This window comes from Oncorhynchus masou, chromosome 33 (assembly GCF_036934945.1).
Source record: "Oncorhynchus masou masou isolate Uvic2021 chromosome 33, UVic_Omas_1.1, whole genome shotgun sequence".
In the NCBI taxonomy this organism is placed as follows: domain Eukaryota; kingdom Metazoa; phylum Chordata; class Actinopteri; order Salmoniformes; family Salmonidae; genus Oncorhynchus; species Oncorhynchus masou.
Genome location: NC_088244.1, coordinates 43,968,951 through 43,985,221, shown reverse-complemented (window position 1 = coordinate 43,985,221; position 16,271 = coordinate 43,968,951). Strand labels below are relative to the sequence as shown.

The 16,271-nt window shown below is 42.6% G+C and overlaps 1 protein-coding gene across 4 annotated transcripts in view; it reads right to left on the bottom strand.

Annotated features, from left to right (window-relative positions):
• Nucleotides 1–5,503: 5,503 nt before the first annotated feature.
• The window catches only part of LOC135527394 (DENN domain-containing protein 2D-like), a 44,526-nt gene continuing 33,758 nt past the window's right edge, over nt 5,504–16,271 (bottom strand). For 2 of the 4 annotated variants that reach the window (XM_064955915.1, XM_064955914.1), the window contains 7 exons: nt 14,843–14,983; nt 11,795–11,943; nt 11,491–11,662; nt 10,875–10,925; nt 8,242–8,323; nt 7,139–7,384; nt 5,504–6,948 (listed from right to left, as the gene is read on the bottom strand). In XM_064955915.1, coding sequence (XP_064811987.1) covers nt 6,878–6,948; nt 7,139–7,384; nt 8,242–8,323; nt 10,875–10,925; nt 11,491–11,662; nt 11,795–11,943; nt 14,843–14,983 — 912 coding nt within the window. In that variant the 3' untranslated portion in view covers nt 5,504–6,877. The remainder of the gene's footprint in view (nt 6,949–7,138; nt 7,385–8,241; nt 8,324–10,874; nt 10,926–11,490; nt 11,663–11,794; nt 11,944–14,842; nt 14,984–16,271) is intronic. The other 2 variants (XM_064955912.1, XM_064955913.1) reach the window with 2 other exon arrangements.

Below are 16,271 nucleotides of genomic sequence, written 5' to 3'. Positions count from 1 at the left end.
GCTCAGCAAGGAAGAAGCCACTGCTCCAAAACCGCCATAAAAAGCCAGACTACAGTTTGCAACTGCACATGGGGACAATGATCATACTTTTTGGAGAAATGTCCTCTGGTCTGATGAAACAAAAATAGAACTGTTTGGGCATAATGACGATTGTTTTGATTGGAGGAAAAAGGGGGAGGCATGCAAGCCTGAAGAACACCATCCAAACCATGAAGCACGGGGGTGGCAGCATCATGTTGTGGGGGTGCTTTGCTGCAGGAGGGACTGGTGCACTTCACAAAATAGATGGCATCATGAGGTAGGGAAAATTATGTGGATATATTGAAACAACATCTCAAGACATCCGTCAGGAAGCTTGGTTGCAAATGGGTTTTCCAAATGGACAATGACCCCAAGCATACTTCCAAAGTTGTGGCAAAATGGCTTAAGGACAACAATGTCAAGGTATTGGAGTGGCCATCACAAAAAGATGAAAATTCACCCAACTTATTGTGGGAAGCTTGTGGAAGGCTACCTGAAAGGTTTGACCCAAGTTAAACAATTTAAAGGCAATGCTACCAAATACTTATTGAGTGTATGTAAACTTCTGACCCACTGGGAATGTGATTAAAGAAATAAAAGCTTAAATAAATCACTGCTATTATTCTGACATTTCACATTCTTCAAATAAAGTGGTGATCCTATCTGACCTAAGACAGGTAATTTTTACTAGGATTAAATGTCAGGAATTGTGAAAAACTGAGTTTAAATGTAGTTGGCTGACACGGAACCCAAACTGTCTGCGCGCGTGCCATCATGCATAAATACATTTTGTCCCCCTACACCAAACACGATCACGACACACAGGTTAAAATATCAATACTAACTCTGAACCAATTACATTCATTTGGGGACAGGTCGAAAAGCATTAAATATTAAGGCAATTTAGCTAGTTAGCTTGCACTTGCTAGCTGATTTGTTCTATTTAGCTAGCAACAGCACGCTAGCTAATTTGTCCTGGGATATAAACATAGTTATGTTACCGGAAATGCACAAGGACTTCTACTCCGACAATTAATCCACACATAAAACGGTCAACCGCATCGTTTCTAGTCATCTCTCCTCCTCCCAGGCTTTTTCATCTTTGAACTTATATGATGATTGGCATCTAAACTTTCATAGTATTACCATGATGACCGGCAAAACATTTAGTCTTTCCCACTTGGGTATAACCAATGAGGAGATGCCACGTGAGAACCTGCTTCTATAAACAAATGAGGAGATGGGAGAAGCAGGACTTGCAGCGCGGTCTGTGTCAGAAATAGGAAGGACTTCTATTTTGCCGTGGCAACGCAGACGCTCGTTGGCGCGCGCGAGCAGTGTGGGTCCAATAATTGAATAACATGGATATCAACATTTATTTTTGCAACGCGAGCGCAAGTGAGCGGTGGTCAGCCTGTAAGGTGTATGTAAACTTCCAACTTGAACTGTATATGTATTTTTTAGCTAAACAGGTGGGGCTCAAAACGCCATTGTTGCGCATATGAAGTGGCTATGTTGAGCAAAAAAGTTAGCATTTGAAACAAGTCCTATATGCTATTTTTTGTGTTATTTGGCAACTTCAGTTGTGAATGATACAAATATGCCTTAGAAATCAAAATACTTATGGGCTGCATGATGCAATTATAAGCTATTAATGATTTGAGAAAGTTGCAAAATAAGCTTGTGGTCGGTTTTCTCCAGCGATCATTATTTCACACATCAGAATATTCACAATTTAATCTCGTCTTTACTAATATGTACATTTTGTTTAGATTTAGAATGGCCCATAATGGGCAGGAACAGGGGCAAGAGACATGTCATCCATAGGCCCTCTATAGGAATGGAGGCCACTTCCCCACCGATATATCCCATGTGGGGGAGGCTACTCAGGTTATTTCACCATGCACAAGTGACATTACCCCAAACTATGTATGCCATGGGCTCTTCAGCCCTGTTCCTGCAGTTACCCAGTGCTTCATTTGGGAAACAAAGTGAAATCTGTTGGGGAACATCAATAGCAACATGTTTTCACAATGAAACATCTTTCATTAAACTGTTGACAGCCCCTCTCGACACGCTGTAGAAAGCAATGAAGGCAGAGGGGAGGAGATCGATACACACGGTGGTGAGATATTCTGTAGCTAAAGTTAATGTGTCAGTCTATTAATTATGAAAATATAAAGAATGCCCTATGAGTAGGCTTTTCAAAATACAAATTCACTATAATGTTCTGTAGGCTAACTCAATTAATATATATAGGCCTGTGTGTATCCATAAGCTCTAATATGCATATGGGTGTTTTGAATTAATCATCACTTTAGAAGGCACTGTCCATTTCATTGTGTTAAGCTTTGAAACAACATCCAATGTTAACCACTCAGTTTCAACCTGTTATTGAACTTTTTCAAATTGATCAATCCGGTGAGGTGAGTTTTAAAAGCACAATGTTTTGATGACAAGTTTTTGATGTGATTTTCAATTGCATTTACATTTACAGTGCCTTGCGAAAGTATTCGGCCCCCGTGAACTTTGCGACCCTTTGCCACATTTCAGGCTTCAAACATAAAGATATAAAACTGTATTTTTTTGTGAAGAATCAACAACAAGTGGGACACAATCATGAAGTGGAACGACATTTATTGGATATTTCAAACTTTTTTATCAAATCAAAAACTGAAAAATTGGGCGTGCAAAATTATTCAGCCCCTTTACTTTCAGTGCAGCAAACTCTCTCCAGAAGTTCAGTGAGGATCTCTGAATGATCCAATGTTGACCTAAATGACTAATGATGATAAATACAATCCACCTGTGTGTAATCAAGTCTCCGTATAAATGCACCTGCACCGTGATAGTCTCAGAGGTCCGTTAAAAGCGCAGAGAGCATCATGAAGAACAAGGAACACACCAGGCAGGTCCGAGATACTGTTGTGAAGAAGTTTAAAGCCGGATTTGGATACAAAAAGATTTCCCAAGCTTTAAACATCCCAAGGAGCACTGTGCAAGCGATAATATTGAAATGGAAGGAGTATCAGACCACTGCAAATCTACCAAGACCTGGTCGTCCCTCTAAACTTTCAGCTCATACAAGGAGAAGACTGATCAGAGATGCAGCCAAGAGGCCCATGATCACTCTGGATGAACTGCAGATATCTACAGCTGAGGTGGGAGACTCTTTCCATAGGACAACAATCAGTCGTATATTGCACAAATCTGGCCTTTATGGAAAAGTGGTAAGAAGAAAGCCATTTCTTAAAGATATCCATAAAAAGTGTCGTTTAAAGTTTGCCACAAGCCAACTGGGAGACACACCAAACATGTGGAAGAAGGTGCTCCGGTCAGATGAAACCAAAATTGAACTTTTTGGCAACAATGCAAAACGTTATGTTTGGCGTAAAAGCAACACAGCGCATCACCCTGAACACACCATACCCACTGTCAAACATGGTGGTGGCAGCATCATGGTTTGGGCCTGCTTTTCTTCAGCAGGGACAGGGAAGATGGTAAAAATTGATGGGAAGATGGATGGAGCCAAATACAGGACCATTCTGGAAGAAAACCTGATGGAGTCTGCAAAAGACCTGAGACTGGCACGGAGATTTGTCTTCCAACAAGACAATGATCCAAAACATAAAGCAAAATCTACAATGGAATGGTTCAAAAATAAACATATCCCGGTTTTAGAATGGCCAAGTCAAAGTCCAGACCTGAATCCAATCGAGAATCTGTGGAAAGAACTGAAAACTGCTGTTCACAAATGCTCTCCATCCAACCTCACTGAGCTCGACCTGTTTTGCAAGGATGAATGGGAAAAAATTTCAGTCTCTCGATGTGCAAAACTGATAGACATACCCCAAGCGACTTACAGCTGTAATCGCAGCAAAAGGTGGCGCTACAAAGTATTAACTTTAAGGGGGCTGAATAATTTTGAACGCCCAATTTTTCAGTTTTTGATTTGTTAAAAAAGTTTGAAATATCCAATAAATGTCGTTCCACTTCATGATTGTGTCCCACTTGTTGATTCTTCACAAAAAAATACAGTTTTATATCTTTATGTTTGAAGCCTGAAATGTGGCAAAAGGTCGCAAAGTTCAAGGGGGCCGAATACTTTCGCAAGGCACTGTATGTCAGAGTGGTTAGAGGGACAATAGAGCCCAGAGTAATAGGCCATTAGCGACCTGATGATCGTTAGTGAGTTGGGTACTACATGTCCAGCGTGCATAAAAGGAGATTACCGAGGCTCAACGGGTCATGACTCATGACTGCCGGTGTGGCGGTAATGCGGTCACTGCAATAGCCCTAGTTAGGGCCGTGTGAATAGCGATGGAAATGGCATCTTCCATGGATCTTTTGGAGTGGTAGGCAAATTTGAGTGGTTCCAGCGTGCCTGGCATGCTGGCCTTGTGGGCCATGACCAGTCTCTCAAAGCACTTCATGATGACCGGGGTGAGTGCGATGACAGGATAGTCATTTGGGCATCTCACCTTGGTTTTCTTGGGCACTGGGATGATGGTGGTCTCATTGAAGCAAGGGGGGACAACAGCCTGGGACAGGCTGTCTGTGAAGACATCCACCAGCTGGTCAGCACACACTTAGAGGACATGGCCAGGGGTGCCATCTGGGCCGGAGAGTTTTCCTCTCATCAGCCTCGGATAGCGAAAGCACTGGTCGTCCGTAGCAGCGAGAGCCTTCTTGAATGGCTTGGCATTGTCTGCCTCGAAGCAAGCATAGAATGTGTTAAGCTCATCTGAGAGGGAGACATTTTAGCATGAGAAACTCCAGGTCATGTGAACAGGAGCTAGAGATGTTTTCAACTTCGGTACACCAGGAAATGTTGATCTGGAAGCATACACTTCTACCTTACTCTCACCATAAGCCGCCGTTCGATTCATAATGGAAAATGGATCGAACGGTTGAATAGCACAGTTGAGTATTGTCCTTCAGCCACGTTTCTGTAAAAATAAAGACAGCATTCCCAGATGTCCCTCTGCAATGTAGCATTTGTTTTTCCTTATTGGACCGGTCCAGGTAGTCTGTCCCTGCTTCAGTCAGTATTCTTCCATTTGGTGGTAAAAACAGTAATTTTTTTTAAGTCCAGTTTGCCTTTTTTACATCTGTAATGTACAATTTTGATGCTACCAAATTTCTGCTATTGTACTTTTTTTTGTAAACACACACACACAGTGTTAACCTGTTGATATCTTACTTGGCAACATATTTCTTGAACAGAACTGAAAAACTGGAAAGCAGTAGTAAAGGGTCATAAAAAACGAGATTTTTTTTTGCTTCATCTAATTGATCGTAGCAGGTTCAGATGGTAACACAGACTGAAGCCAACACTAATTCTGAATCTAGTCTTGTCAACCATCTATATTGAACAAAAATATAGAACAATTTCTAAGATTTTACTGAGTTACAGTTCATATAAAAATAAATATTTAAACAGCATCTTGAAATGCCACACCTGTCAGAAATACACTGTGTGTATGGAACATTCCTAGGGTTTATTTATTTCAGCTCATGAAACATGGGACCAACACTTTACATGTTACGTTTATATTTTTGTTCAGTGTATCATTTTATACAGTAGCAGCACATTAAAATACCCACTGTTACTCCAACCCCTCTCACACAAACTCTTGCTCACATACAGATAAATCAAACTGGGCCTCCCGAGGGGCTGTGCTACAACCGGACGTGGCCGGGAGTCCCATAGGACGGCTCACAATTGGCCCAGCGTCGTCAGGTTTAGGGGAGGGTTTACTTGGCTCATCGCGCTCTAGTGACTTCTTGTGGCGGGCCGGGTGCCAGCAAACTGATCCCGGTCGCCAGATGGGTGGTGTTTCCTCCTGTCGCGGCTGGCTTCCGGGTTAAGCAGGCGGGTGTTAAGGAGCGCGGTTTGGCGGGTCATGTTTCAGAGGACGCATGACTCCACCTTTGCCTCTCCCAAGCCCGTTGGAGTTTCATCGATGAGAGAAGATTGAAATTTGTGAGAAAAATAGGAAAAACAAAATACAATAGTAAACCATTTATTTTTTATATACAATAAACTACACTATTCACTTCCAATATTTACATCTACATCTAAAAATCTAGATATTATCACACATCTACAGTAAATCCTTTATATACACACACACAATCACCTCGAGCTCAACCTCGACAAGACGGAGCTGCTCTTCCTAACAGGGAAGGCCTTCCCGCTCCAAGACCTCTCCTTTCATGGTTGACAACTCCACGGTATCCCCCGCCCGGAGTACAAAGAATCTTGGCGTGACCCTGGACAACACCCTGTCATTCTCTGCAAACATCCAAGCAGTGTCTCGGTCGTACTCAACATCCGTAGAGTGCGACCCTACCTCACGCAGGAAGGGAGGGCAGGTGCTAATCCAGGCACTTGTCATCTCCTGTCTGAACTACTGCAACGCACTGTGGGCTGTGTTCCCCGCATCAAACACCTGCAATCTATCCCGAACAACCTTCCCAAGTTCACCCATGTCACCCTGCACACGCCACTGGCTTCCAGTTGAAGTTTGCCTCCACTACAGGACCATGGTACTTGCCTATGGAGCAGCAAGAGGAACTGCCCCTCCCTACCACTAGGCTATGCTCTACCCTACACCCTAACCCGAGTACTCCTATCTACCACCTCCCTTTTAAGCCCGGTCAAAGATCCCCCACCCCCATACTACCACTGACTTGGCTGATGGCTACGATAATGCACTTACTATGAATGAGCTGGCTAGGTGAGACAACAACATATACCTTAAGATGAATGCACAAACTAAGTCGCTCTGGATAATAGCGTCTGCTAAATGACAAATGTAATATCATGGCCTCGTTTACAGTGTATTCATACTTAGTGTCTCTTCTTTGCCTTCTCTTTTTTCTTCTGTTCTTGGTATTCAACAATCTTTCTGTGGAAAATTCCTGAAAAAAAAGAGTAGATGATTAATTTACTCCTTTATGATAAGCAGACATATACCCCAGGAACAAGCTGGCTTCATTACCATGGTTAACAACTTCAGAAATGGTTTCTAACACATAAGTAGCATCTTTCAAATACTGTTCGGTTATGTAAGTATGTATAATTTAAATAAACTCTCCCTCGCACAAGCACCTTGCTGGGGGCTCGCTGGCTGCTGCTCCACCTCCTGGATAAACAGGTCAAACATCTGGGTCTGGAGGAACTTCTTGACAAAGTGCCGTGTGGTCTTGGACTTGATGGTCTTGTAGAAGGCTCTGCTCTGGAACACCCCCGGCTGGCCCCTGCTGTTCCGCGTCACGTACAAATCAAAATGGCCGACAGTCTTCACGAAGAAGGGCAGGAAGGCTTCCGAGACCACGCTGTTCAACTCCTCCACGGCTGAGGGGGAAATGGTACACACATGGTCCAGGTGGCTCCTCAGAGGGGTGTCATTTGGGAGTGCTCATGAGCCATAACACTCTGGCTCTCCAGTACCACAGTAAGGCATCACATTGACCTTCCACCAGTTTGTGTTACTATGATGACACATGCTAATTTTCCTTAACCTCTCATTACTTCGAAAAGATCAAAGAAAGCATAAAGCAATCTACAGGCAACTGCCAAAATAAAGGATATACCAACGTAAAGACAGTGTCTTAATAGGGCGTTGGGGCACCACGAGCCACCAGTAAAGCTTCAATGTACCTTGGCATAGATTCTGCACGTGTCTGGAACTCCATTTGTCCATGAGAAATTCCAGAATTTAGTGTTTTGTTGATGGTGGTGGAAAACGCCATCTCAGGCGCCACTCTAGAATCTCCCACAAGCGTTCAATTGGGTTGAGATCTAGTGACTGAAACCAACTTTAAACCCCCTATGCTCCTTTGAGACCTCTCAAAAAGTCAGATGGGCAACTGGATACATGACCCCTAAGTATGATGGAATGTTTTAATTGCTTAAATAACTCAGGAACCACACCTGTGTGCAAGCACCTACTTTCAATATACTTTGTATCCCTCAGTTACTCAAGTTCTTCATTTATTTTTTCTTAGGCATCTGTATTTTCAGAGGTTACAGTTAATAAAAGGCATGTATTCATATCACATTTGAATTGTGTCAAAGTATGTCTATCTAAACACCTGATGTGGTACTGCAAGTGCAAAAGTGTGATCATCTCTGGACACTTCGTAAAAGAATACCCCATGCAACACCATTTGCATTTAGGATAATCAGCTTTTTTATATGAAAATACTCACTGGATTTTTCTTTCCTGTTTCTTAGTGCCTGCAGTATTTCATCTTGAAGCTTAGGGGGCAGAATAGACTTCTCATCCCCGATCTATGAAACAGAGGAACCGTATTCAATTGTATGTCAAAGCAAAAAATACACCAACCCCCCACCATAGTTTTAAAGCTGCAGTATGTAACTTTTTGGGCGACCTGACCAAATTCACATAGAAATGTGAGTTATAGATCTGTTGCTCATTAAAAGCAAGTCTAGGAAGCTGTAAATCGGTTCTGTGTGTGTTATTTCTATGCTTCCCGTTCTTAAGTTTTGTTTGTGTCTTTTACTTGTCGGTTTTGTACACCAGCTTCAAACAGCTGAACATACAATATTTTTGGTCATTGAAAATATATTCGAAAGTGGATCATTTATTTTTGTTTTAGAGTTAATATCATGCAATTCTACACATTTTGCCATGGGGCATAAAGAAAATGTTACAGTTTCTAAGCACGTTTGCAGCAATTCTATACATTTTGCCATGGGGCGGAGAAGAAAATTAGCTGTTTTGCAGCCAATTTCCTACCATTGAACACATTTTTGCCAAGGGTAGAGAGAAATGTTTGCAGTTTTGAATATGAAATCTGAGTAAGACTGTCTAACAAAAACAAATGGGGACCCCCCGGCTGGTAATTCAACTACAATTACTAAGTTTAGATCATTGTTAAGTTAGTCGAGAGGCCAATTAAAACAATGTTAGCTGACATGGGCTAATTGAGTGACTTTCAGTGACTGACTGACATAAGTGAAAAAACTGCTGATGCACAACCAAGTTTCAAAATTGCACCCTGTGTATTTTATTCTAACTTGCAACAGTCAGTGAAGACCACACCAAGTTAAAAAATATATATATACAGTACCAGGAAAACGTTGACTCAAACCCTTGATTGAGTAGGTTCTTCTTTCACTATTTCTACATTGTAAAATAATAGTGAAGACATCAAAACTATGAAATAACACATGGAATCTTTAGAAACTTGAATGAGGCTTCTACTGTGTTGTGGAGCCAGATGGGAGCTCTTTGAGTCAGTGGTCTGGCAGAGAGCCAGGTCCTGGTCACGCGCATTTCACATGATAGGGACATGCGTTCCATGGCTTTCCTACAGACAGACATAGGAATTCTCCGGTTGGAACTTTATTGAAGATTTATGATAACATCCTAAAGATTGATTCTATACTTAGTTTGACAAGTTTCTTCGACCTGTAATATAACTTTATGAAGTTTTCATCTGATGTTCGGATGGACCTGCACAAGCGTTTGGATTTGTGTACTAAACAAAAGTAGCTACTTGCACATAAATAATGGACATTATCAAACAAATAAAGCATTTATTGTGGAACCGCGATTCCTGGGAGTGCATTCTGATGAAGATCATCAAAGGGAATATTTATAATGTGATTTCCGATCAACACGGCGGATATTTTTTCTTTTTCTGAGCACCGTCTCAGATTATTGCATGGTTTGCTTTTTCCGTAAAGTTCTTTTGAATTCTGACACAGGGGTTGTATTAAGGAGAGGTATATCTATATTTCCATCTTTAAGAATTTTATTTTCATCGACATTTATAATGAGTATTTCTGTGAAATGACGTGACTCTGCAATATCACCGGATGTTTTTGGAACTAGTGAACGTAAAGCGCCAATGTATACTGAGATTTTCTGATATAAATATTCACTTTATTGAACAAACCATACATGTATTATGTAACATGAAGTCCTATGGGTGTCATCTGATGAAGATCAAAGGTTAGTGATTAATTGCATCTCTATTTGTGCTTTTTTTGACTCCTCTCTTTGGCTGGAAAAATGTATGGGTTTTTCTGTGAGTTGGGGGTCACCGAACAATCGTTTGTGGTGCTTTCGCTGTAAAGCCTATTTGAAATCGCACACTGTGGTGGGATTAACAACAAGATTACCTTTAAAACGGTATAAGATATATGTATGTTTGAGGAATTTTAATTATGAGATTTCTGCTGTCTTGAATTTGGCGCCCTGTACTTTCACTGGCTGTTGTCATATCGATCCCGTTAACGGGATTGCAGCCCTAAGAAAAAATTACACAAATTCTAGGTGACTACCTCATGAAGCTGGTTGAGAGAATGCCAAGAGTGTGCAAAGCTGTCATCAAGGCAAAGGGTGGCTACTTTGAAGAATCTCAAATATAAAATATATTTGAATTTGTTTAACACATTTTTGGTTACTACATGATTCCATATGTGTTATTTCAGAGTTTTGATGTCTTCACTATTATTCTACAATGTAGAAAAAAGTAAAAATGAAGAAACTCTGGAATGAGTAGGTGTCAAACTCTTGACTGGTACTGTATATGAGGGCCTTCAAAGAGGGGCCCCGCCAGTTGCCCATTCCTGCTCTACACTATACTTGCTTGTCTTGTCAAACTAAAATTAGGCAAACTATTAGAAGTTTAGCAACCAGGAAATGGTGGAGCGATTTTTGCATAGTGCATATGTAAGTGCAAAACAGTGAAAAAATCATTTCAATTCAAAAGCATGCATTCAAGTAAATGTGATACTTAATTGTGTCTGTAAATGTAGGCCATTCGTTCCACTCTTCAGACAACACAGGACAGATATTTCAGACACTTACTTGAACTAGGAAAGTGTCCTTCCGATCCTCTGACAAGTCCACCACAAGGAGCTGTGTTAGGGAGAACAGAGCCTAGAATTACTATTTCAACACCAATCCATCACCATTACAACTAGACTCCCAAACTTTCCATCCAGTCATTCAGGGGATCTCTCAAATCATCTATCCTTGATTCTTTGCCTCTTCACTTCATCAGAATGCATTGGAGGAGAAGGTCTGAGGGGAGGGAACCTTTGACCTCTTCCAAAATGTTGAGGTGGCAAGGAAAGATGAATTGAGATAGACCGTGGCTCTGATCCAGGAACAACCCCTTAGCCCCTACCTCCTTGGAAGTTCCTGCGCTTTAACAGAGAGGCTAGCAGACTTTGCCATATTGCTTATACCTATCCAAGTGCTTTGGGGTAATGGGTTGCTTCTGAAAAGCACACATTAGCAGCTCTAATCCTTAACGTTTCTCTGGTGCTAAAACTGCTGTAGTCTCAGGGGGGCATCCTTCTATTATTCAAAGTCTCTACCGTTCTTTACCCCTGTTTAGAGTCTTATGGCCGACAGGTTCCCATAGCTTTCGGAATGTACATGATCAGGGTGTCCAAGGCTAATGGGGAGGGGGACTCACGTCGGTCTGGTCCGTGACCTGATCCATTAGCCGCTTCTGCACTCCCAGCAGGTAGGGGGTGGGGGCCATAACAACGTCGATGAGGATCTCAGGGACTATGGAGATGAAGGTGTGTTGCCAGGTGAATGGATAGAGGAGGGCGGCCACAGCGTGGATCACCTGGGACAGGGTGCTGTGGAGGGGTCAGACTTATTCAGTGTGTGTGTGTGTGTGTCACTGTGTGAAGTAGTTAAGCTCTCAATCGATGAAGTTGACGCATGTGTGTCTGAGACGACTAAAATAATGGTGTGTGTGTGAGCAGTACCTGAGCTCCACGGCTATGAAGACAATACGTCGCTCCATAACGGCGGCAGCGAACACCAGCACCACCTCCTCATTGGTCAAGCAACGGAAGAGCGTGCGGAAGTCCACGTGCTCCAGCCACGAGTCCAACGGACGCGTCAGACTGATGATCTGGAGGAGATTCTTATTGTTATATACAGTAAATGTCCCCACCGTCACCAACATGTTACATACAGTAAGGTAATAACGTTGATTTATTGTTTCATAGATTATTGTTATTTTTTTGTAATGCGAGCAAAGCGGGGAACAACTTTACCTAGAGATAGTTCAGCCTCTTGATAAGCATGGCTTAACTCTTGGTATAATGGCAAAGATTTTGGGATGGCAGTCAATGGGGACAGGGTTTGAATCCTAGTCGGGGTACCCTCCTAATTAACTACAATAGTCCCATTGAAAGCATGTCCCAGCCACATCTGCGGCACAGTTGATTTTTCAGAGGCATAGTTCAGCCTCAATTTTTCATAATGAGTGTACTTGCTGAAATGTAGAGCAGTTTATTAAAGTAATCACACCTAAACGTACAGATACAATACAGCAACAACTAGAGTATGTGTGGGGGTTAATTGTGGAAAAAAGGACCTGAAAGATGGAATGTTGCAGGAGGGGATTGGTGTTACTGGGATTTTGGCCCTGGGGGAACATTGAGTAAGAGGGCAGGTTCAGACGCAGCACCACACACACATATCAGTGCTGTGTGTGTAGACACACAGATGTTTTGTTTAACCAGTCATATACACCACACTTTCCCCAATGGTGCCAGAGCAGTAACTTGGGGTTATCCAAAATGAATGCAAATGACTAAACATACACACTGTGGAATGTGTGTACACAAATGTCCACTATTCTTGCAGACATTGACGTTCCTATTGTCACGTTGGCAGTGTGTGTCACCTCTGCCCTCGTGCATCTCTTTTCTTATCAGCATTATCCCAGGCTAAACGGATTTCCTTTTCTGTTCAGTCAATGCATCTCCACCTGCTGGCATGGTCTCCTTTTTTCACTAGCTGTGTGTGTGTCCGTCCAACTGGCTTTGTGCATCTTGTTAGCGTTGTGTCTCCTAGATCTCGAGCTGTGTGCTTTATTTTGACTTCCTGTAGCTTGAAAGAGGAGTACCCCTCATCCAGAATCTATTTTCTCCTGGCCTGGATAATCAGATTGGTGACAGAGTATGTTTCCACCATATTGCTCATCACCAATCAACGTGGACATTTCTCAACTTTTGGAACTGTGTATTCTGGTTTTCATTACAACCAATTATTCCCATCATCCTAATGTTTTGTTATGATGTGCCCTAATGAATACCACCCAAGTCTCAAGGAAGACCATGGAGTCGTGTCATGTCAGCAAGCCATAAAACATTTTGTTGAAATGAACATTTGAAACTAAATTGATTGCAACCAATTTGGCCATTTTATAGGACTCACAATATTCAACAAATATAGTACCCAACATACAATTTGGACCCAACAACATCCTACCATTGGGTAGACATGATGAATCCGATAAAATAGTCACACATGGACCTCCTAAACCCCACGCCAATCCCACCCCAACAACCAGTATCCGTTCTCTATATCTGAGAAGTAGTATGGAGCTGCGGCTTGGAGTTCTGCTTACTCACCCATTCAATGTATTCCCTGTGATTCTGATGGGTTTTTTCCCTGTTCAGAGAAATTAGCCATTGATGTCATTTGCATTATTTACCATAAATTAGTGTGAAAGTACCAGGGGTGTATCCATTATGGACACGTTCACCGTTTAAGAACCAAACAGAAGTAAACAGAGCAAAACAACAATATTGGACAAATTCAGGTAGGCCTCTCCCTGTTCCGCTTAAGAAACATTTTGCAACAGAATCGGCGTAATGAATACGCCCCCAGGTTTTGCCCACTAGATGCTGCTGTTCCTGCTCCTGCCACACCCTTTTGTACATTCTCCTGAAAGCAAGTCCTTCTCTTAGAAACCTAATGCTTCAACCCAACTCTACTTGAATTGTCCAACAAATGGCAGCTCTGAGGGCCATCTCTATGGTGCAATTCTCATATGAAGACTTTTCCTACATGCAAAAAACTGATGGAGAAATGGGCTATGACTAAAATGTTGTGACAATAAAATACAATTCTAAACCATTGCGTGGCAGTCATATGTTTTTCAATACAATTACTAGAAAACATCTTTATATGTAGTATGATTAGTGATATTTACCATTAAACCCAACACCAGACAGTGTGTTCGGGACGTTTACCATTGAAGACCATAACATTGAAGCCATCAGAACTGCTATGGCCTAATGGTTTGCTTTAAACCAGGAATGGTCTAACTAATCCAGACCTTTTTTGAAGACAATAAACCACACAGAGTGTCCGTTTCCTGGACACAGATTAAACCTAAGAGAAGGACAAACTGAATTGCTTTCATGGAGGACTGGCTTGAATTGTGAGAATGATCACAATTTATTTTCATCAGAAAAAGCTATTGGTTTTCTACCCAAGGTTGCAAAGAAAATGTTGTGATTAAAATGAATAAAGAGACCAGAATAATTGATAAATGGCCTTGACAGTAGCAGGAAGAGCGACATGTAGCGGGTAAAATCTGGTACTTTCACACTAATTTATGGTAACTAATGAAAGCGACTTCAATCAGGTGAAAATAAATTTCACAGGGAATAACATTACATAGGATAAAGAAGCAATAGTTCAAGCCTCAGCTCCATGGTCAGACAGAGAACTGATACTGCCTACTGGCTGGTTGTTGGGGTGGGATTGGTGTGTAGGTGCTCCGTCGGTGGCTTTTGAGCCTATCATTGGATTCCTCATACTCATTGTTACAAATAATTATGCTCCGAATTGGATGCTAGAGATCAAATTATATTTCAACAAAGTAATGTTTCAGGAATGCTAATCGTCGGTTTCTAACTAAAGAAATTATTTCAACACAATCTGAGATGGTAGGTGTCAACATCGTCTTGTGCTATACTAACTTAGTAATGTGGCTAAGTCAGGGTGCTAACCTCGGTGCCCTTGTCGGGAACGAAGCTCTTGATCTTGACAGTGTTGCCTGGGGCGGGGAACGCTGCCTCCCTAAGGCTCTGCATGAACGGGTAAATCATCGCCATGGAGATCTGGTGTCGCTTCTCCACCTCGTCAAAGATCTGCACCAGAAGATCGACAGGAATATTCCAACTCAGTCATTGGATTGTGCACCACTGGAATAATAACAATTACCACACACACACACACACCCTCAGTGCACATTTCAGTGGGTGAATTTCCAAGCCCTTCACAAAACCAACAGAAACCACAATGAAATGGTGCAGCAGAAATAAGTATATGAGGAAGTAAACTGTGGGGCTTAGTATTCCCACTAGCCTAAGTGATAGTGTAGTGGTGGTGTGTGTCAATATTCATGTCAAAACATTTGGGGCACCACTGAAAAACAGTGAATTATGATTTATAAAAATCAGCTACTTCAACTTTGACCACAGACAGGGGCTAATGATAAAGTGCCACAACATTTACATTACATTTAAGTCATTTAGCAGACGCTCTTATCCAGAGCGACTTACAAATTGGTGAATTCACCTTCTGACATCAGTGGAACAGCCACTTTACAATAGTGCATCTAAATCATTTAAGGGGGGGTGAGAAGGATTGCTTTATCCTATCCTAGGTATTCCTTGAAGAGGTGGGGTTTCAGGTGTCTCCGGAAGGTGGTGATTGACTCCGCTGTCCTGGCGTCGTGAGGGAGTTTGTTCCACCATTGGGGGCCAGAGCAGCGAACAGTTTTGACTGGGCTGAGCGGGAACTGTACTTCCTCAGTGGTAGGAGGCGAGCAGGCCAGAGGTGGATGAACGCAGTGCCCTTGTTTGGGTGTAGGGCCTGATCAGAGCCTGGAGGTACTGCGGTGCCGTTCCCCTCACAGCTCCGTAGGCAAGCACCATGGTCTTGTAGCGGATGCGAGCTTCAACTGGAAGCCAGTGGAGAGAGCGGAGGAGCGGGGTGACGTGAGAGAACTTGGGAAGGTTGAACACCAGACGGGCTGCGGCGTTCTGGATGAGTTGTAGGGGTTTAATGGCACAGGCAGGGAGCCCAGCCAACAGCGAGTTGCAGTAATCCAGACGGGAGATGACAAGTGCCTGGATTAGGACCTGCGCCGCTTCATGTGTGAGGCAGGGGCGTACTCTGCGGATGTTGTAGAGCATGAACCTACAGGAACGGGCCACCGCCTTGATGTTAGTTGAGAACGACAGGGTGTTGTCCAGGATCACGCCAAGGTTCTTAGCGCTCTGGGAGGAGGAAACAATGGAGTTGTCAACCGTGATGGCGAGATCATGGAACGGGCAGTCCTTCCCCGGGAGGAAGAGCAGCTCCGTCTTGCCGAGGTTCACCTTGAGGTGGTGATCCGTCATCCACACTGATATGTCTGCCAGACATGCAGAG